This window comes from Urocampus carinirostris, chromosome 12 (assembly GCF_059441175.1).
Source record: "Urocampus carinirostris isolate Australia breed hairy pipefish chromosome 12, RoL_Ucar_1.0, whole genome shotgun sequence".
In the NCBI taxonomy this organism is placed as follows: Eukaryota; Metazoa; Chordata; class Actinopteri; order Syngnathiformes; family Syngnathidae; genus Urocampus; species Urocampus carinirostris.
In genome coordinates this window covers 25,111,056-25,132,119 of record NC_142360.1, presented here as the reverse complement: position 1 = coordinate 25,132,119, position 21,064 = coordinate 25,111,056, and the positions used below count along the sequence as shown (strand labels likewise).

The 21,064-nt window shown below is 40.0% G+C and overlaps 1 protein-coding gene across 1 annotated transcript in view; it reads left to right on the top strand.

Moving 5' to 3' along the window:
- adamts10 (ADAM metallopeptidase with thrombospondin type 1 motif, 10) overlaps positions 1 to 21,064 on the top strand; it is a 112,631-nt gene that overhangs the window by 17,345 nt on the left and 74,222 nt on the right. The window contains exons 3-5 of the mRNA XM_088349315.1: positions 15,257 to 15,396; positions 15,482 to 15,691; positions 20,819 to 20,987. Of these exons, the coding sequence (XP_088205441.1) occupies positions 15,257 to 15,396; positions 15,482 to 15,691; positions 20,819 to 20,987 (519 nt within the window). The remainder of the gene's footprint in view (positions 1 to 15,256; positions 15,397 to 15,481; positions 15,692 to 20,818; positions 20,988 to 21,064) is intronic.

Here is a 21,064-nt window from a genome sequence, read left to right as displayed (position 1 = left end):
GCCACTCTACCTCGAAGGCCAACTTCTCTGAGTCACCTCTTCACTGTAGATGTTGTCTTTAGTGTGGTACATAACGAAGCTGCTAGTTAAGGACCCCCTAAGGCAGGGGTGTCAAACTCATTTTAACTCGGGGGCCACACGATAGAACAAACATTCTGTCGGGGGCCGGACTTGTAGATTAAAGAGAAAGAAAAAGAGAGATAAAGAAATAAGAGAAAAAAGGAGGGAAAAGAAGAGAGGGTGGGACAAAGAAAGAAAAAAAGGGAGAGATGGAGAGAGCGTGCGAAACAAGAGAGATAAAAAGTCGTGAGAGAGGGGGAAAGAAAGGGAGAGGAAGAAAGAAATCCAAAGAGAAATAGAAAGACAGAAGGAGAGAAAAGAAAAAAGAAAGCGGGGAGGTTATGAAGAGAGAAAGAGAAAAGAGAGAAAAGGAAAAAAGGAAGTTAGAGCAAAAGAAGTTAAAAAGACACAGAGAGAGAAAGAGACAATAAGCCACAAAGGAAGAGAAAAAGAGACATAGAGAGTGAAAGGGACAGAGACAGGGAGTGGGAGAAAAAGGGTGGAAAAGAGAGAGAGAGTAAGAGAGAGAGAGAGAGAGAGAGAAAGAAATACAAGTACAGTGTCTTTGTGAGAGGCACCTGGCTTTGCCAACATCAAGTTGACATATTTCAACCTGCAGCTTGTTTTCCTCTTGTGCTTCTCTGAGTGTTGTCTCGCGGGCCGGATTCAATCCCTTAGCGGGCCTGATCTGGCAAAATTATGCACAAAATGACTTAAAGGAAGGGGGGAATAGAACAAAAAAGAAAAAAATACCAAAATGAAAAAGTAGTGAAAAGCTGAGAAAAAAGGAAGAGAAAAAAGAAAAAAGTAACAGCTAGGAAAAAACAAACACAATGAGATTTTTTTAAAGGAGTTAAAAAAAAAGTAGAAAAAAACACAGAAAAAGAAGAAAAAGTTTGTGTTGCATTCAAATAATTTCCAATGATATCAAGTGAATCTTGTTGCCAACATTGTACTTCCACTCAAAAATGTGACTAAGTACAGTTCTGTATCCTGCAACCGACTAAATAAGCCCCCAAAAATGTTAGTATTATGCGACAAAATATATCAGGAAAAAAAAGAAATGGATATCTTGTGAAAGACGTTTGTAGGCCGTACAACCTTTGCAATAGTACATGAGTCAATTCATTCAAAAGAGAAAAATCATTTTGCATTGCCGGAAACTCGGCAAAATCTAACTTGATGTCAAGTTTTGGACTTGTTTGATAATGATTTAGTTGCCACACTTGGGATTGCTGTTGCTCACTGTTGTTTCAAGCGTTGCTCACCGACTTTGTTTGACCGCTCAGACCCGTGGAAAATTAGAGGGAACATTGCTTGGGACTAGTATTTTGGTCTACAGCTGCTTTATCTTGAAGCAAGACTAATTGGGGAAGGCCCAGCAATGATTCTCCTTCCTGAAGGTTCTCAGGAGGAACAACCTAGGCAGTGACAATAAAAACAATTCACTTCTTTGTGTTCGAATAAACTGCCCCAACCATCGGATTCGATTTTCATTTCGGTACTTTCGGCTTACTGTCGAATTTTAAGTATTCTGGAGACGGATTCTGTTATGCATGTAAAAATAAAATGTGGGAAAAGGTTGGAAGGTATGCTGAAAGTTGAATAACACCTATGTATTGTGATGCCCCAGATAGCTTAAGGGAAGGTCATTTTTATGGCTTTTCACACCAGCTAAACCTTTTTCAGCTGTGCTAACATGAATGCCCATGGATTTTCTAGCAAAAAGCCATCACTGTACAAAAAACTCAAATCACAAACATAAGGTCATTCCAAAGTACAACATATTGGCATTCAGAAACACTAAAATAAATTAAGAAAACGGATTGCAATAGTCAGTAAATGTTGCTTTTATAAAGCAAATGCATGGAAATATATATGGATTCACTCCATTCTAAAGAAAAAAATTTGAATCAGTGCATTTTGAGTAGAAAATAAGGACACACCCAGTCAATTTCCTTTCCTTAATTGAGCACCAGGCTTAGATTAAGTCTGCTCGTTATTCAGCAGTTGAAAACCGTGCAGTTATCACACTTTGGAACGCTCCGGGACTAAGTGGATTGGTAAGAATCATGTTTCCAACAAGAGAGATGTCTCTTGAGACCAAAGTCAGGATCGTCAAACTTCTTTGTAGAAGGTAACTCTACTCGTATGGTTGCCAAAGATGTGGGTTGTTCACAGTCAGCTGTCTCAAACCCAATTGAAAACCTGTGGTGGAAATTGAAAAAAAAATGTCCACAGCAAGGCTCCATCTTGCAAAGATGATCTGGCAATTGCAATCAAAGAGAGTTGGCTCCAGATTGATGAAGAAAACTGTCACTCATCAAGTCCATGCCTCAGAGACTGCAAGCTGTCATAAAAGCCAAAGGTGGTTTAACTGTATACGAGTGATAAGTTTTGATTGTTCTTTCTTCGTCTGTTTTTATGATCCATATGTTTTTTTTCTTCAGAATTGAGTGATTCCATGTTTATCAAATTGATTGATTGCTAAAATGTCTAAGTGAGGGCTTGACCAAGTCTGGTGATTCCATATCTTTTGCTAGGTGTTGTAATTATCTGCTGGACTTCTAATGCAATCAGCAAACACTATGTTCTATTAGAACACTGGAGTGCTGGTTGGTGTAAATTGGCCTCTCTACACTTATGTAGGTGTTGCATTAAAAACAGACATTTGCAGTTAAAACCGTCATTTACCTTAATAACAATGTATGGGATGGATTTCTGATTACCGTAAATTCCGGACTATAGAGCGCACCGGATTATAAGCCGCACCCGCCACATTTTGAGAGGATAGCCGCTTGTGTACTTACACAAGCCGCACCTGCATATAAGCCGCATGCGCCCACATTAAAACATGTAACATAATCACAAAATTAACCCAAACCCTACTTTGAGTCCCGCAATTTTAACTGAAAATTAAGTACGCAGTTCAAAAACCACACCCGGCAAATTAACGGAAAATGACACCGGTAATTAACATTGGTTGCAGACCTGTAGAGTCCGGGTCCCGTTAAAAGTAATCCAAAGAAAAAAAGTGTATATTTCCAAAGGTAATATATATATATATATATATATATATATATATCCACTATTGTCTGCCGTGTCCACACACACTCACCTTTACCGGTCCCCACTTCCCGTCATCCCCCGCGTCTGTTACGCCCCTTCTTTTTAATTGGTCAGTGCAAGACTTATCAGAATAAGTGTCCAAAATAAATACAAATAAATATATTACAAAAATATACAGTTGCAAATACATATTATACATGGTTACACATATTTACAAAAAAAGACGGTACACCGAGAGAGTTTTCATAGCTTTAATAATAATATTATAACTTTCATCCCAAACCGTGCCTGTGAAGGGTAGCAAAACGCTACTAGCAACACGCTCGCAGCACATTGAACCGGTCTGTTAAAAACAAACACACCATACTTGCAGAAACCACGGTAAACCGTCGTCATCTTCCTCCTTACAACCGACGTCATCAAAGTTGTCTTCCCCAGTACGGGCAAGAGACTTTATCATATAGACGACATTCCACGCTCCCTTATTCATAAACACGCTAGCAACACGCTCGCAAGGTAAAGTATGCGTGCAGTAGCTCTGTTTCCTTCTTTATCGGACTTCTCGATTGCGTTTAGCTTGTAAGCTGCGTCATGTGCCTTGAACTCGAGCGCCGCTGGCGGCTGTTAGAAAAATTACTGTATTTTCCGCACTATAAGGCGCACCTAAAAGTCTTAATTTTTTTTCAAAAGCTGACCATGCGCCTTATAATACAGTGCGCCTTATTTATGGATCAATATTAATTCGCAAAGTCTTGCCACTAACTTGCCGCCGCCAACTAAATTTTCCCCCGAACGTGGAGTAGTCCGCGGTGTATGCTGGGATTTATATACCGGCGTTTCATTGGCTAACCAATGTGTCAATCATTATTTGAATCGATCACTATTGGCCAAAGTTATTCGGAGCCTCGGATTGGCTAGAGGGCCGAAACAAACCCTGCAATTGGCCGAAAAAGATGTGTCAATCATCCGTTACATCGATCGCTATTGGCTGAAGTTATCCGGAGCCTCGGATACGCTAGAGGGCCAAAACAAACCCTGCAATTGGCCGAAAAAGATGTGTCAATCATCCGTTACATCGATCGCTATTGGCTGAAGTTATTCGGAGCCTCGGATACGCTAGAGGGCCAAAACAAACCCTGCAATTGGCTGAAAAAGATAACTGAATAGCAAGCTTGCTAAAGTACGCCATAAAGAAACATGTTCCATTAGTCTGTATTTTACTCTCCTGGATTTACTACACTCACGGTTGTAAGAAGACCATGATTGCGTATTATTATTGAACGTGAGAACTTAGGTGAGCTATGCGGCTTTCTATTTTCCCGGTATCTTGTTTTAGAACGATCTTGATGTTGCTGTGATGAGTTGAGTGAATTAAACTCAATTCCAAGTGTTTATTGTCATATGCACAGTAAAGTTGCGAGCGAAAAGAAAATAGAAAGTAAGGAATGGTTGCCATTTCTTGAATTCCAAGACTTTAACCTTCCGAATGATATTTGAAATGACGCATTTAAGTGACATCGTACGGACACCGCATCCGCACGTGTCTACGACACATATTTGCTTCTTTGCAAGCTTTGGGAATGTTAAGGGGGTAATCAGTTGGACTGAATCATCTGACGTTCCCATAGTAGCGCCTTATCTATGGAAGATATAGGACCAAAAACTATTTTTTGGGGGTGCGCCCTATAACCCGGTGCGCCCTATAGTGCGGAAAATACGGTACATAAATTGGCCGCATCACTGAATAAGCCGCAGGGTTGAAAGTTTGGGAAAAAAGTAGTTGCTTATAGTCCGGAATTTACAGTAGTTTCATGTTATTTTTCCTTAAAAAAACAAGGACATTTCTAAGCTACCCCAAACTTTTGAACGGTAGTGAATAACATTAAAAGAGTTCCTAAACGTTTGACTATTTGGTTTGGACTGTTCCTGCTTAAGGGTGATGAGGGGGGTCTGACCTCCCCTAAAGTTCATATCCCATGGGCTTCATCAAATGCTTGAGGGGCTCATGCGCAGGAAAGACCCACACTCTAAAGAAATCTCCCTCACCCACCCATCCTTACCTCTGTAGCATTTCCTGACTCTACCCCCCTCCCTCAAAAACCTGACATGTGTAGCACAGACGAATTGCTGCCCACCCCAAATTTTCCCTACCAGTTTCTTGTCTTTCAGTGCCCTCCCACACACATCTGAGTGTAGAGTTACCTAAATCCCCCCAAGGAAAGAGTGTACATTGCTCGTCATCCCGAGCGAGTATGTAATTCTATATTTCCTTCACATGACCTCTGACCCCATCACCGTCAATCTTTTGAAACGTGTGCCTTGCAGAATTGTTGGGGACTATTTTCAAGCCATGTGTTTTCTTTTACTTTGAATTCACATATATACTGTGTTTCCCAAATATAAGGTGCACCCCGAAAAACCTAACTAGCCAGAAATTTGAACGATCGCCTTATATAATACCTTTAGCGGGACGGGATTGAACTGGAGAGCAATGGTAAACGCATGGTATCCAAATCACTAGGCCGCTAAGGACATGGATGTTTGTTTGCAATCTCATAACATTGGCTGGAACGGGAATCAAACCCGAAACCCTAGATCACTTGGGATACAGACAAGCATAAAAAGGCGCTAGGTCACAGATGTCAAACAGGCGGCACGCGGGCCAGATCAGGCCCGCTAAGGGATTGAATCCGGCCCGCGAGAAAACACTCAGAGAGGCGCAAGAGAAAAACAAGCTGCAGGTTCAAATATGTCAACGTGATGTTGCCAAAGCCAGGTGCCTCTCACAAAGACACTGTACTTGTATTTATTTCTCTCTCTCTCTCTTTCTTTTCCACCCCTTTTCTTCCACTCTGTCTCTGTCTCTTTCACTCTCTGTGTCTCTCTTTTTCTCTTCCTTTGTTGCTCTTTGTGTCTTTCTCTCTGTATGTCTTTTAACCTCTTTTGCTCTAACTTCCTTTTTTCCTTTTATCTTTCTCTCTTCATACCCCTCGCGCTTTCTTTTCTCTTCTCTCCTTCTGTCTTTCTATTTCTCTTTGGATTTCTTTCTTCCTCTCCTTTTCTTTTCCCCCTCTCTAGACTTTTTATCTTTTGTTTCTCATGCTCTCTCCCTCTCTCCTTTTCCCTCCCTCTTTCTCTTATTTCTTTATCTCTCTTTTTCTTTCTCTTTAATCTAATAGTCCAACCCCCGACAGAATGTTTGTTCTATCGTGTGGCCCCCCGAGTTAAAATGCGTTTGACACCCCTGCACTAGGTCTTCTATCATTATCAAACTATTTTATTTGCAGTACCAGGTATGTTGGAGAAATGAGAAAACAAAAAATATTAAAAATCGGTAATAAAATCTCACTTTTTCTCAGCTCCAACTAAGCATTTTAAGTGAGAAATGTTTCCAATACGTGGGGCCATGCATTTATCTATATATTTCAGGATTTCAATGACTTTCTCTTCAATCAGTTTAGAATGCCCAAATTACTTCCCACAATGCCTTTCTCTTTCTTCAGTTCAGAATCTTGTGCGCTTCACTTTATGAGTTGTTGACACAATACTGTATGACAGTGCTCCCCAACCTTTTCTGTACCATGGCTCGGTTGAATGTTTGCCTATTCTTTTGTGGCCCGGCCTAATAATAACATCAACAATTTGTTACCGTGACTAAGAATAGTAGTCTAGGAACCTAGTTTGATTCCCGTGCATCCGTGGCTATGCAATTGTGATCAGCGATATCTTCCGGCAATCAATTAATGCACAAATACACTATTTTGATTTTGTGCAAACCTAGCCCTTACTGTGCCTTATAGTCTGGTGCGCCTCATCTATCCCCCCCAAAAATAACACAAGATGTATTTTTATAGTGCGGAAAATGAAAGATGGGTAGCGATCATGCGCGATAGCACACAGTGCAGACTATGTTTATGTGTAAAGTCTGAGTCAGTTTGAAAAATGAAAATAAAACCAACAAATGATCAATATATATGTATGTATGCAGTGTTCATTTTACCTCTGAAAAGTGATGGGTCCCGGGGACTCGCATGCTCAAAAATCTATGGGTCCCAACAGAGATCTATGGGTCCCCTAAATTTAGTGTTATCGAAATTGTAAATCGGCGACAAATATGCAATATAAATCTATATATTCATTCAGTTTTAATCATCACAGTTTATTGGGAATACAAATCAGTTATCACTTCAAGATTTTTCAGTTAACAACAATATTGTACATTATACAAAATAATATTGCTGAAATATTAGTCTATATATTTATGCAGTTTTAATCACTTCAGATTTTTCAGTTCATAGATTCTTCGTTTGCTGTCCCGCCACAGTTGTAATGCCTTCTCAAGGTCCAATTGCAGCAACAGAATTTCCATAGCTAATTTGTGGTTTTCATTGTCATTGTCCCGATCCAATGTGCTTTTCTGAAAGTTCGTATGGCGAAATGATTTATGCAATCCAGTTTTTTTGTCATGCTGGGTGCACGCATCACAGAACATGTAGCCTCCATTATCATCCTTCTCATAGCGTAACCAGGAACATAATTGAGTCCATTTTTTGCTAGGAGTATTCTTTTGTTTATCTTTCATCGAATCGTTCGCTTCAAAACACGTGTTTTCCTTGCCTTCGCAGTCTTCTGAAGAATTTCTCCGCCGTTTTTTTCGTGCCGGAATTGAAGCCGTTGTTACCACTTTCTGTATTATGTTTCGACTTATTACCAAGACTGAAGAAATTACCAATTTTTGTTGATTTGCACTTAATACCAACTGTTTTTACGGAGGCATACTTCTCTTTCACTCAGCAACCACCAAAGCAATGACGTCATCTCGAAGCAACGAGATCTCGTTTGCCGAGATCGGCGCGAGACCAAAACAACAATGGCGGATCCGCCTGACGAAAAGTTTGGAGTGCGGTAAATCTTTGTAAAAAAAAAAAAAAAGTAATCGGTACCAAAAAAGTTTCGTCCCGGGGACGCACGTTGATTTGACACTATGCGTCCCCAGCAAAAATGATGCGTCTAGGACGCAGGGACGCGGGCAAACGAGAACACTGATGTATGTATGTGTGTGTATGTATATGTATGCATGTGTGTATATGTATATATATATGTGTGTGTATGTATGTATTTATATATATATATATATATATATATATATATATAGAATTTAAAGTACGATTTATTGACAGTTTTTTAAAGTATTATTGTCATATCTTTATTATTTAATTTCAAGTCTGCTCCCTTCAGCTTCATTAATGCAAAACCCTGTCATAGGAACCTCATATCCAGTAACTTTCTCCACATTTGTTAGAGTTTCTACTTTATCTCTTAAAAGTACTGCTCTATTGTTTCAAAAAAAGACTTTTAGACTACGAGGGAGTTGACCTCATGGCCCTAATGAAGGGAGGACCCTTTTCCATCCAGAGTACTTCCTTCCATTGCTGATAAAAGAAACCAGGGTGATTGTGAGTATTTGTGTGGTGGCTTATTTTTAGCCTTTCAACAGGATTATATTTTCAGGATTTTTGATATTCCAAATTGAATTGGAGTTTTTCTTATGAGAAAATTTCAGCGCAAAAGCATAACTGATTCGCCAGAAAACATCAGGGATAGTGTTTAAAACAGATTGTAAATGTCACACCTTTTTCCTACTCTCAAAGTCAAAGGGGTGTGTTTAGGAAAACATGTAGAATCATGTGCTATCAATCAATATTTGAACATGGGAGCCGTCTTGACTGTGTAACCATTCGTAGTAATGTCTTCCTGCCATTTGGTTGAACATGATTAAGACATTGGTGTTTGCTAAAATACCCAAACAGTATTTATTTCCCCTTGACTACACTATACAGTGGAACCTCGGTTTTCGAACGCCTCTCACTTCGAACAAATCGGTTCTCGACCAAAAATTTTGAGAAATTCTTGCTTCGCTTTTCGTTCAAAAAAATCGGAGTTCGAACGCCGGTACGCTAGGGGCGATGCTGAGCTGCGTACGAGTGTAGATTGCCCCCACCCCTCGTGAAGAACTGTTGTCACGGCAACGCGCACTCCTTCTCTGCTTTCGTTTTTCAAAAACGGTGAAGGGAGTGTTTTAACTCCTAATTATACCTCGAAAGAAGGTTGGTGCAAGCAGCAAAGTTGCTACAGGTGAAAAAAGAGGAGTAGTGCGTACAACTATTGCATTTAAGAAAGAAATAATAGCAAAATATGAAGAAGGTGTGCGAGTTTCCCTTCTTTCAGGAATACAGCATGGCTTCTTGATATACAAGTAAGAAAAGGAAGAAATGTAAAAGGGAACAGTTAATTAAATAAAAATAATTCGCTGAAAATTGGATACGAAAAACTTGCGACAAAAGTATGAAAAACAACACATTAGTGTTTTTGGAGTTCCTCATGGTCTTGAAAAGCACTATATAAATGCAAACCATTTATAATAGAATAGAATATACCTTTACTGAAATAGTTACAAAATGGGTTAACATATTGTGACTGACAATGAAATTTGGCATGACACTCCATCTTCAAAGTGAGGTAAAGGAACAGAGAAGATGAGGTTATAGTTATAATTAATACAATATTTACACAAAAATATTTGCATGTAAGGTGTTACATACAGTTGAGGTTTGTGTAATATGCATTTGGTGAAAAATAGTCATTGTAGTGAGAAAAAAGTTGTCAGCATTCTGCAAAACATGTGACAGTATTTTTATAGATAAGCTATAAAAATTAACGGAAATTATTCAAAGGATGAAAATCTAATTGAAGGCAAATGAACATAGACATAACATATTGTTTTGCTTTAGAACAAGAAATGAGATGGCAAATTATTACAATAATATAAAAACGAGTTATATTCACACAGTGAATTCTGAGAAATGTTACGACCAACCGATCATTACTGCAGACAACCGCCAAGGTAAGAAATCCTACTCATAATTCTTTTCTTTATCCTTTAACCGCTCACCACTTGTTGTGGAGACCCGAGTGCTAAATGACGCGTAAACGACCTGACTTTTTTATTTTTACACGTTCATGTTAGCGTAATCTTTCGTACGGAAGATTACGCTAACGCGAAGGTACGATTAGCCTGGGTTAGCTTCACGTTTACTTTCGTGGTAAACATTTAGGGTAATGGAACGGATTAAAACAATTTTACATTACTTTTAATGGGGAAAAAACGACTTCGGTGATCGTACAAATCGGTTTTCGTACAAAGAAATGGAACGGATTATGGTCGAGAACCGAGGTTCCACTGTAAAAGCATTACATAAAAATGTATCAGCTGTATAATTATTTCAACACATTCAGTGCTATAACGTGTATATATACCTTTTCAGGAATATTGTCCCAGGGTGCAAAAATATTAGCTCATGTATTTTTTTTTTGTTTCACTAAAAGAATGGTTATAATGGGTTTGGTGCAGTTTATCAGTAAGTATCAAGCCTCTGGGAATGGTTTCAGTATGATGAATCACCATTATATGACACAAGTGGCTTGGATCAGATCTTGGTCCACTCATCAAGGGATCCCCAAATTCCTGGTCTTTCTTGCCTTATATAGCGAGAATAGACGTAGTGTGGTCATAGTAGCAAGGATGAGTACAGACAGTTTACGCATCGAGCCTTTTTTTGACGTGATCATCAGGGCAGGGAGGGATGAAGTTTTGTGCATTTCTGCAGGAACGCAATCGCCATGAAGTCCTGAATCATGTGACTACGTCCCCCTAAACATAGATGGCTGGAAAGTTCCTGCAAAATTCATGCTTTGTTATGCATAAGTTCAGTGTTGTTGCAGTAAATTGTGATTTTGAAACAAAGTGCACTTGTGTTTATGGAAAGCATTTAGATTTGGAGGTGTCACAAATGCAAAAAAAGCACTGAAGTGAAAGTTCGACTTGAAGTGCAACCTTCCACAAAAATCTGTTTTTCTCTGAAGTTTTCTTGCAAACTTAGCAATGTTCAACTGTTGGATTACTATGGTAAACGCTATAAGCAACCTTTTATTTTCTGATTAAATATGAGGGTTACAGCTTTCTTTTGATACGTCCTATCTAGTCACAGGACTACATTTTCTGATGTGTCAAAATGGCTGAAACCGACTCTTCCAATTTGATGGAAAAGTCTGACATTGAGTGAGTTTATAGGGCTTATGCGATTTTTGAAAAGGATCATTTCCAAATAATTCAAATTTTATCACATAAATGTTTGTTTAGCTTCCTGTGCTTTATTATTCGATTTTTTTTTTCATTTCAGTCTCATTAAGTGTTATCTAAGGAAGTTGGTAATGCTAACCTGTAAATACCTTCTGATTGTAGTGAAGTACTAGCATCCGTGCGATTGACCGTAAGAATAGGAATTACTGTATTTTCCGCACTATAAGGCGTACCGGGTTATAGGGCGCACCCCGAAAAAATAGTTTTTGGTCCTATATTTGACATACGTAAGACGCACCGGATTATAAGGCGCTACAATGGGAACGTCGACAAAACAGTCAGATAGTTCAGTCAAACTTATTACCCCCTTAACATTCCCAAAGCTTGCAAAGACGCAAATTCGTGTCGGGAACACGTGCGAATGCGGTGTCCGTACGATGTCACTCAAATGCATCGTTCCGAATATCATTCGGAAGGTTAAAGTCTTGGGATTCAAGAAATGCCAACCATTCCTTAGTTTCTATTTTCTTTTTCGCTCGCAACTTTTCTGTGCATATGACAATAAACACTTGGAATTGAGTTTAATTTAAAAATAGACACTCCATTCCATCCATTATCTGCACCCCTTATCACAGAAACATCGAGTTCAGTTTGAAACAAGATACAGGGAAAATATATAGCAGGAGTAGCTCACCGAAGTCGTTGTGTTCAATAATAATGTGCAACCATGGTCCTCTTATATCTGTGAGTGTAGTAAATCCAGGAGAGTAAAATATTTACAAATACAGTACACAGAATAGTAAAATACTGTTTTCTCTATGCCGTCAACCCAACGTGCTATTCACATTCATCTTTTTCGGCCAATTGCAGGCTTTGTTTTGCCGCTTTAGCCTATGCCAGCCTGTAAATGATAAAAAGGATCCGCCCCCTTTACCTCCGAATAACTTTAGCCAATAGTGATCGATTCAAATGATGATTGACACTTTGGTCAGCCAATGAAATGCCGGTGAATAAATCCCAGCATACACCGCGGACTACTTGGCGTTCGGGGCAAAATCTAGTCAGCGGCTGCTGCATTAGTTGCAAGACTTTGCGACTTAATATTGATCCATATATAAGGCGCACTGTATTATAAGGCGCATGATCAGCTTTTGAAAAAAATAAAGGCTTTTAGGTGCGCCTTATAGTGCGGAAAATACGGTACTGCTCCTGTTTAGTCAGTCGGATTTTGGAAATTATTTTCCTCCATGGAGCCCTCTAAGTGTTTCATATAGTTTAAAAGTAAACATGAGTACAACTGCATACGGGTTACCTAGTGAGATTTAAACGGTCAGTAATTGATCGAATGATAATCATGTCACATAAAATCTCACTTCTCTCCCCATTCAGTGCTTGTCTGATTCGTTTGATTCTTCATTTAGGCGCAATCTTGCAAGTCTTGTGGACTTCTATTAAAGGTCTATAAACATTATTATTTTTTCACTATACCAGAAAGGTAGATATATGTGACACGATTCAAAATCCAGCAGATAAGTTTAGTCTGTTTAGAATGTAGTTGTTTTTCTACTTTTGTACGCCTACAAAGGAGACTGCATTAGATGCCAGAGTTATTTTTTAACTTAACTACTATTATTTCTCACTGTTGTTCATTGTTTCCAGTATTTTTCATTGTTTGCATCAGGGGTGTCCAAACTTTACAGAAAGCTGGCCAGATCTGGCAAGCTAAAAATGTGTTCAGCCTGGCATTCTTTGAACAGTCTTAAGTGACTTCACCCTCCGTAAAAAGTTTGGAGTGTTTGGTGATCAACGTCGTGACCTGGTAGCTCGTCTTTGCAGCGTTTTAATTTCTCCTGTAGGTTTTTGTGAAAATGCGCTGCTGTGCAGTTAAAACAGCTTCCAGTTGCTTCACCTTTTCACAGTGGTCCTTTCCAGTTATCTTTTTGTTTTTGGCATATTCTGTCTGGCAATGCCTCTCGATGTCATATGATTTGAAAACATCTACAGTCTTTCGGCAAATGGAACAATCAAGTGGTTTCAGATTTCGGTGAAAAAAATACTCCAATTTTTTACTTGACATGGAAGCAGCGGCATTCACAGTCAACTTTCCTTTTTTATTGACAGTCGCCATGTCGGAAATGGGATATGCTATAATTCTCGCAAAAAGCCAAGGGCAAGGCGGCCAACGGGCTACTGCCATCATCTGGTGAAACTTCCTGTGGTGTGTCTTTGTTTTTTTGGCTAGGGGTTAGGGCGGCATTGGCTCAGGAGATGGAGCGCTCGTCTTGGGATCGCAGGTTCGATTCCCGGCAGTTATATGTCGAAGTGTCCTTGGGCAAGACACTGAATCCCTAATGCCCCCAATAAGCAGGTTGGCGCCTTGCATGGCTGCATGGCCGCTTATTGGTGTGTGAGTGAGTGTGTGTGTGAATGGGTAAGTGTGAAGCACATTGTAAAGCACTTTGGGAGGTCTTCATTGACTTGAAAAGCGCTATATAAATGCAGACCATTTACCATTTCTCCCCCACATGAAACAAATAGTACTGGTTTCCATGGAAACCAGTTGCAGGAAAATCATCTTAATTTGACTCAGTTACATCACTTTCATCACATGGTTGCTGTTGTTTTTTGGTGTAAATCGTTACACTGGTTATAAAAAAGCCCGCTTACTGAAAGACCATGGGAATCTAATCTCTATGTGCCTCAAAGGGGGTGGAGAGAGTGGAGAGAGAGAAAAAAGTAATGTTCATTGACAAAAAATGCTGGTAACGAGCAGTTTAGTTTCATTGACACTGTTACGAATCTCCGAGATTTCAGGTTAACTCTGCGAAGCTGCTAAATGTACCCGTCTGTCTCTGGGTGTGAGTTACCTCTGCTTTTTAGGTTTAACACTCAGGGTTCTTACTAAAACTGCAATGTTAAATAGATCCTAGGCAACCATTCACTCTCACATCCTCATATATAAACTGAATCAAACAATCAACGAGTATAACGCCATCAGTAACTACATATAAAATATAAAAATATACTAAGGGATAAATGTGAAATTTGACTGCCTATTAAGGATTGATCGATCTGTTTTTTCAGGTCAGGGCCAACCAATCCCAATTATTAGCATTTAGAGGAGGCTGATAACCGATACATAGAGCTGATATTTATTTGCTGTAAAAGCTTACAAATTGTTGCAAGACATTTTTAATAAGCAAAAAGAAATATAATATTTGCTATATATTCAAATGAAACCTTAATAGCACCATGAAACATTTTACAGTAAATAAATTAGAATGTCAACACAACTAACCTGACTAATCTTTCACTTCAACCAAAAACTAACTAACTAACTGCAGGAAATAAAATTAGGCTTAGCAAGAACTCGTATAAGGGTACATAAAAACTTCAATAGCTCCCTGTTTTCTTTTACAATAGATAAATCAAAAGGTCAATACAACCAACATGACTTAAATGGACTTAAAACAAAAAGTGCATCGAATTTGAAATGTCTGGCACTCTTGTACTAGAGTCAGATTGACTTATGTGTTATGGTAACAGCTAATCACTCATCCTTCCACTTTGACGTGCTTTTTATGCTCTATTTAGATCACAAAGACACACACTTAATTACGGACTAATGTTATGATAAGAGCTAATATATCAGTCTCCGTCTGAATGTGCCTCTCTTAAACAAGTTAACTACACTTTTTCTCTAAATCGCAAACATGCCTTGATAGCACGTCGGGACAAAATAGCTACCTAATGTTATTGTTCCTGCTTCAGTGGCTCCACTCCCGGTCGTTTATCAAATCAGAAGGTGTAGTCCGGGTAGCCTCCAAGGAAAGAGAGGGAAGGGAGAGCGAGAAGTTAAAAATGTATCTAATTGGTTGGTCGAATAAATTAAAATGTTGTCACCGATATCCCGAATATCAGTGCTAATACTCTGTACCTCTACTGCCTATCATAATTGTAGCCCCTTATTTTGTTCTCTTTCCTCAGCTGCCTTCCTGTCAAGTCTCGGCCAGTATGAGATTGCAATCCCTGTACGAGTAGGACCCGACGGAGAGACGCTGCATTTGAAAACCCCTCACTACCACAGAAGAAGACGCAGTACAGAAGAAACAACAATTGAAACCTCTGTATGTCTTTCTTTGAAATGTGTGCGATTATAACTACGTTTTGCATACTTTCAACTGACTTTCCTCTTTTTTTTTCTCTCATCAGCTCTACTACCAGCTATCTACATCGCACAACAACTTCCTGCTGAATCTGACACTACAGGGAGGACTGTTATCCCGCCAGTTTAGGGTGGAGTACTGGAAAAGAGGCCGATTAGCCTGGAGTCGTCCGTATGCTCCCCGTTGCCATTATGCAGGACACCTCCAGGACCAGCCGCACTCCAGCAAAGTGGCCCTCAGCAACTGTAATGGCCTGGTAAGAGTGCATCACCAATAAAATGAGTGAGGTTGAAGATTTTATACAAATAGTTTCAACAGGGGCAGCACGGCAGCGCAGTGGTTAGCGCGTGTGCGGCACAGTTCTGAGGTCATGGGTTCAAATCCAGATACCGGACTTCCTGTGCGGAGTTTGTATGGTCTCCCCGTGCTTGCGTGGGTTTCCGCCGGGCTCTCCGGTTTCCTCCCACATTCCAAAAACATGCATGTCAGGTGAATTGGCCGGTCCAAATTGTCCCTAGGTGTGAATGAGCGAGCGAATTGTCTGTCCCTGGGTGCCCTGCGATTGGCTGGTAACCAGTTCAGGGTGTCCCCTGCCCACTGCCCAAAGATAGCTGGGATGGGCTCCAGCACCCCCTTAAGCGGTGCAGATAATGGATGGATGGATGGATTTCAACAGTCTGACCTCACATTCGAGCATATCCAATCATGCATATTGTGTTACCGCATCTTCAGGACTATATGTCGCTCCGGAGTATAAGTCACACAGGCCAAAAAATGCAAAAATAAGAAGGGAAGAAATAAGTCACATTTTGGGGGAAATGTATTTGATGAAACCCAAAACCAAAAACATACATGTCATCCATATTCCCTGTAAGCTTCCAGGGGTCTGCGCAATCAAACAAAGTCTGTGTAACTTGGATTGGTGAGCAGCATCAATCCAACCAGTGGCAACCAAATTATGATCAAACTTGTCCAAAACCTGAGATCAAATCAAGTTACGTTCTTCTGGCTTTTGCCAACTTTAGTTAGTTTTTCCATTTTAAAAAAATGGCTAATAACTGCAAATTGTCTGAGTGTAACACAAGAGCCGAAGAGACCCCCCAAAACGTGTTTTTTTTATTCTTCTTTATTTTTTTCAGTTTCTTTTATTTTTAGCTTAAAATATAAAATCCTTCAACTCAAAGAAAAAAGTACATAGAACATAGACTTTCTGTTGTACCCTGCACAGTCATAACAGGTACAAGTTCAGCTTAGTTGTCAGAGCAATGGATCACTAGTGGTATAGATGACTTGAGAAAAGGCGGTAGATTTTATCTCATCATCACGCTAATTTTAGTCACGGATTTTATATCAGGGAATTGTGTAATAATAGTCTGTAGTTTGCAATAATCTGTGGTCTGTGCAACCCTTTAAGACTCCTTGTGATTAAGGGCTATATGAATAAACGTGACTTAACATTTGTCTCTGGTACCATGACTATAGATATAGTGTGATAATGAGTTAAAACATAATTCCTTTTCATTTGTCATCCATATCACTGCTAGTCAGGTGGTAAAAGTTCAGCAGTCTCGCCTCCGCAGTTCGCTTTTGGCAAAATCAAAAAAAGAGCGTTATAGTCTACGGTACACGTCACGTCAAGTCATGTTTATTTGTGTAGCCCTTTATCACAAGGAGTCTCAAAGGGCTGCACAGACTATTGCAAACTACAGACTATTATTCAGATTCAGATTCAGATTCAGATCTACTTTATTGTCATTCTAGTACACGTGTATACAGTACGAAATGTCGATGCATCTGACCCCCACAGTTTCCTTGAATGTACAGATATAAATAAAGTTGTATTGTAATTGGCTACGTATAGTATTTTACCATAGTGCCGATAGTGCAAGAAGAGTAGCTAACCAGATGTGCAAAATGGGCAGTCAGGTTAACAAGTCAGGTACACAGTAACATTAACACTGTAACAATAACGCTGTAATTACCATAGTGCAGAGAGCAATGTGCAATGAGTGGCAAGCTATAAAAAAACTGCCAGTAGTGCAAAAAGTCAGATTAGCAGCCGTTTAGATTTAAGTTAACTATATGTTAGATTGACCATTACACCATTCCCTGATCTAAAACCTACATGAGGGCAAGGAAAAACTCAAAACCAATGAAGAAACCTTGAAAAGGGACTGCACACGAGGTAATCCCCCTTCCAGGATGACCAGGCTGCAACAGAAGTTGCAATAACTATTAATACACAGATATTGTCAACATGAAAAATAGGTCATTCATAAGCTACACCACAGAAGTGTGTTTTAAGCCTAGATTTCAACAGTTCCGCTGAGGTTGCAGACCGAATCTCAGGGGGAAGAGCATTCCACAGCACCGGGGCCCCAATGGAGAACCCTCTCGAACCTGCGTATCTCTTCTTGGCTCTTGGGATCACTAGTCAAGTCAAGTCAAGTCATTTTTATTTGTATAGCCCTTAATCACAAATAGTCTCAAAGGGCTTCACAGGTTATTACACAGACTATTTTTTCAGACTATTATTACACCATCCCTTGATCTGGAACCAACATGAGGACAAGGAAAAACCTTGAGAAGGGACCGCACATGTGGCATCCCCCTTTCAGGATTACCAGACAGCAAAGGATATTGCAATCACAAATAATACAGAGATATTGTCCAAGAAAAGTTAAGGTTATTCATATGCTATAGAGTAGAAGTGTGTTTTAAGCTTAGATTTAAACAGTTCCACTGAGGTTGCAGATCGGATCTCAGGGGGGAGAGCATTCCACAGCACCGGTGTCCGGATGGAGATCGCTCTCGAACCAGCGGAACACTTCTTGGCTCTTGGGATCACCAGAAGACCGGCGCTCTCAGAACGAAGGCTTCGGACCGTAACATTGGGGGAAATCAGATCTGAAAGATATGAGGGAGCAAGTCCATGTATGATTTTGTATAATACCAAGAGAACCTTGAAATCACATCTTAGGCTAACAGGGAGCCAATGCAGGTTAGCCAAAATCGGCGTGATGTGATCGGACTTTTTTGTCCTAGTTAACAGCCTCGCTGCAGCATTTTGTACCAGCTGAAGACTCTCGATTCTGGACTTCGGGAGACCGGAGAGTAGTGCATTACAGTAATCGAGACGGGAGGTAACAAACTAGCAGACCAGCATTTTCAGAGCAAAGGGTCACAAAGAAATACAGTGTATCAAAAATCAAATCAAATGTGGAGCTTGGCCGTAGTTCTGGGACCACTGCTCCAAAATGTACTTGTTCCTTTGGTTGGCTGCCCCGTACTTCAATCAGAGGAACTCGCCGAGAGTGCAGAAACGCGTAAAGGCTTTGGGAATCGACGCTAATCATATTACTTTTCCGCAGTGGTACATCCGTGTGGCTATGTATCCTCTCACCACACTCAGCAGGGCTCTGCGCTAACGCTCGCATGTGCGGCCCAAGATGAGACGTGTTCACAAAGCGTTCATAAAACGCACACTTAATTACTGTGGAGAACATTCATCCAGAGAGCGGGTGGTATGTCCATGGGAGCATCACTAATTTTATTATGGGATTAGATGCTCTTTGATAGCTGCCGCTTGTGGATGGAGCCAAGATGCTGGCGGGCACATCTAAACAAAATCAGAAGAGGTGTCGCCCTGTGTGCAACGGGTTCATTTTGCTCTTCTCATGCAGGCTTTCACGTGGGTTTGTGTTACTCCTTGAAGTCAAGTCATGTTTATTTGGGACGCCATTAATCACGAGGAGTCTCGAAGGGCTGCACAGACGTAAACAACAGATTATTTCATGTGCCCACAAACGTAACAAATTCAAACTGTGCGGTGTCATGACGTTACGTCTACAAGATCCCTGTCTGCAATTGGTCGACACGGTATAAGATGCTGGTCTGCTATTGGTTTGCGTCGTAACACCATAAAAATGCTGATATGCTATTGGCTGAACTACCTTTTCAGCATTCAGTGTGTAAGGACTTTGCGATTCAGCGATACAATACTGTATTCATGCGCTGTATTTATTCACTCTCCGGTGCGAGGCTTGCAATGCTGCTAAAAGGAGTAAAAAACATAAAAGCCATGGAAAAGAAGCTTGTGGTTATTAAGTAATGCGAAGAAGGAACACACATTATTACCAGTGTCCGAAAGTCATGAGAAAAAGTTACTGGACACCAGGGCAGACAACTCTGAAAAGCCAATAAGTTGCATGCCCCGTTTTTCACAACTTGAAACACAATAAGACGACTAATCGCAAAAAAAAAAACATTGTTGCAAAGTATTAAGGATTGATAATCAGAATATATAACAGAACAACACTTTAAAATTAAGTTTATTATAAATCTACTTATAACATTCATTGAATGTATATGACATCGCTGTTTGCAGTATGTACCTGTATTTACTCATCTTCATTCATGCAATGTTTGCGTTGCGTCGTCCGCTACAGGCCACGTGAACTCCTCTTTCCACGATTCTTTTAATGCACATTTACGTTTTGTAGCGTCATACATTTTGTTAGCTTCTTTTGAATATTTCTTCTGGGGCTGAGGTTTTGGCTTGATTCCTAACCACTTATCCATTTTTCTTCTCTGTGCCTCTACTTTGGAAAATGATATGCAAATGCATGACCTTATAACGCTCGGGAAGGTCCGAAAGCACGAAGTTATTTGATGCAGGCTTTTGATCGGCTGCCGAGTATGCAAATTCCAAAAATTTCCAAACCAAATTCCAAAAATTTCCAAACCGAACAAACATTTCGAAATTGGAATAAAGCAAAGGTTTGATTTGGAAAAAAATCTTTCTTTCTTTTTTTTTTCTTGAAAAAGTTGTCGGCCACCCGGGCGGAGACGTTTTGTTAGTTGTACGCCCGACCTACAAGATGCACGTCCCGGGCGTCCGGGCAGACATTATTTCAGACACTGTGATTACTCTTGCAAAATTGCCAGTTGGAGCCAATCGATGATCAGGGCAATTATTAGGAATAAATGGGTGATTTAAGTCACCAAATTTTCTAAAGGCATGACAATCCTAGTTACAAAATCACTCTTAACTTGAATCTGGCGTCTCTTTCTCCAGCCATCCAATTAAAATTAGTCGATTTTAAGGGACAGTGTGTATTATTCAATTATTTTATTTATTATCAACAGTTTTTGCTGTATTGCGAAGTGCAACCGAGAACAAATGCTAAAAAGCACAAGGTTTTTGGTTCTAGTAGCAAGATGACAGACAATTATGTCATCTTAACACAACGCACAAACACAATGCATGATGAAAATAAAGTATAAGCGATAGATAAAGAGTAATACAGAAAGTATGTGTACTGTTTATATTCATTATTTTTCTATTTCAAAACAAAAAACGATTGTTGTTTTGTCTCTGCAGCAAGGTGTGATTGTTGCCGGTGGTGAAGAGTATCTGATCGAACCGCTCATTTCGCCAACTAACCGAACCAAGCCCGAGAGAGGAGACCGGACTGAGGGGCGCCCCCATGTGGTTTACAAGCGCTCCTCGCTCCGCCATCAGTACAAGGGCCAGTCTTGCGGAGTCATCGGTAAGAATGGGAAATATCTCGGCCGGTTTTACAACTAACAGTGAGGTCCGGAGTCAAACCGCAATGGCCAGCTGTGT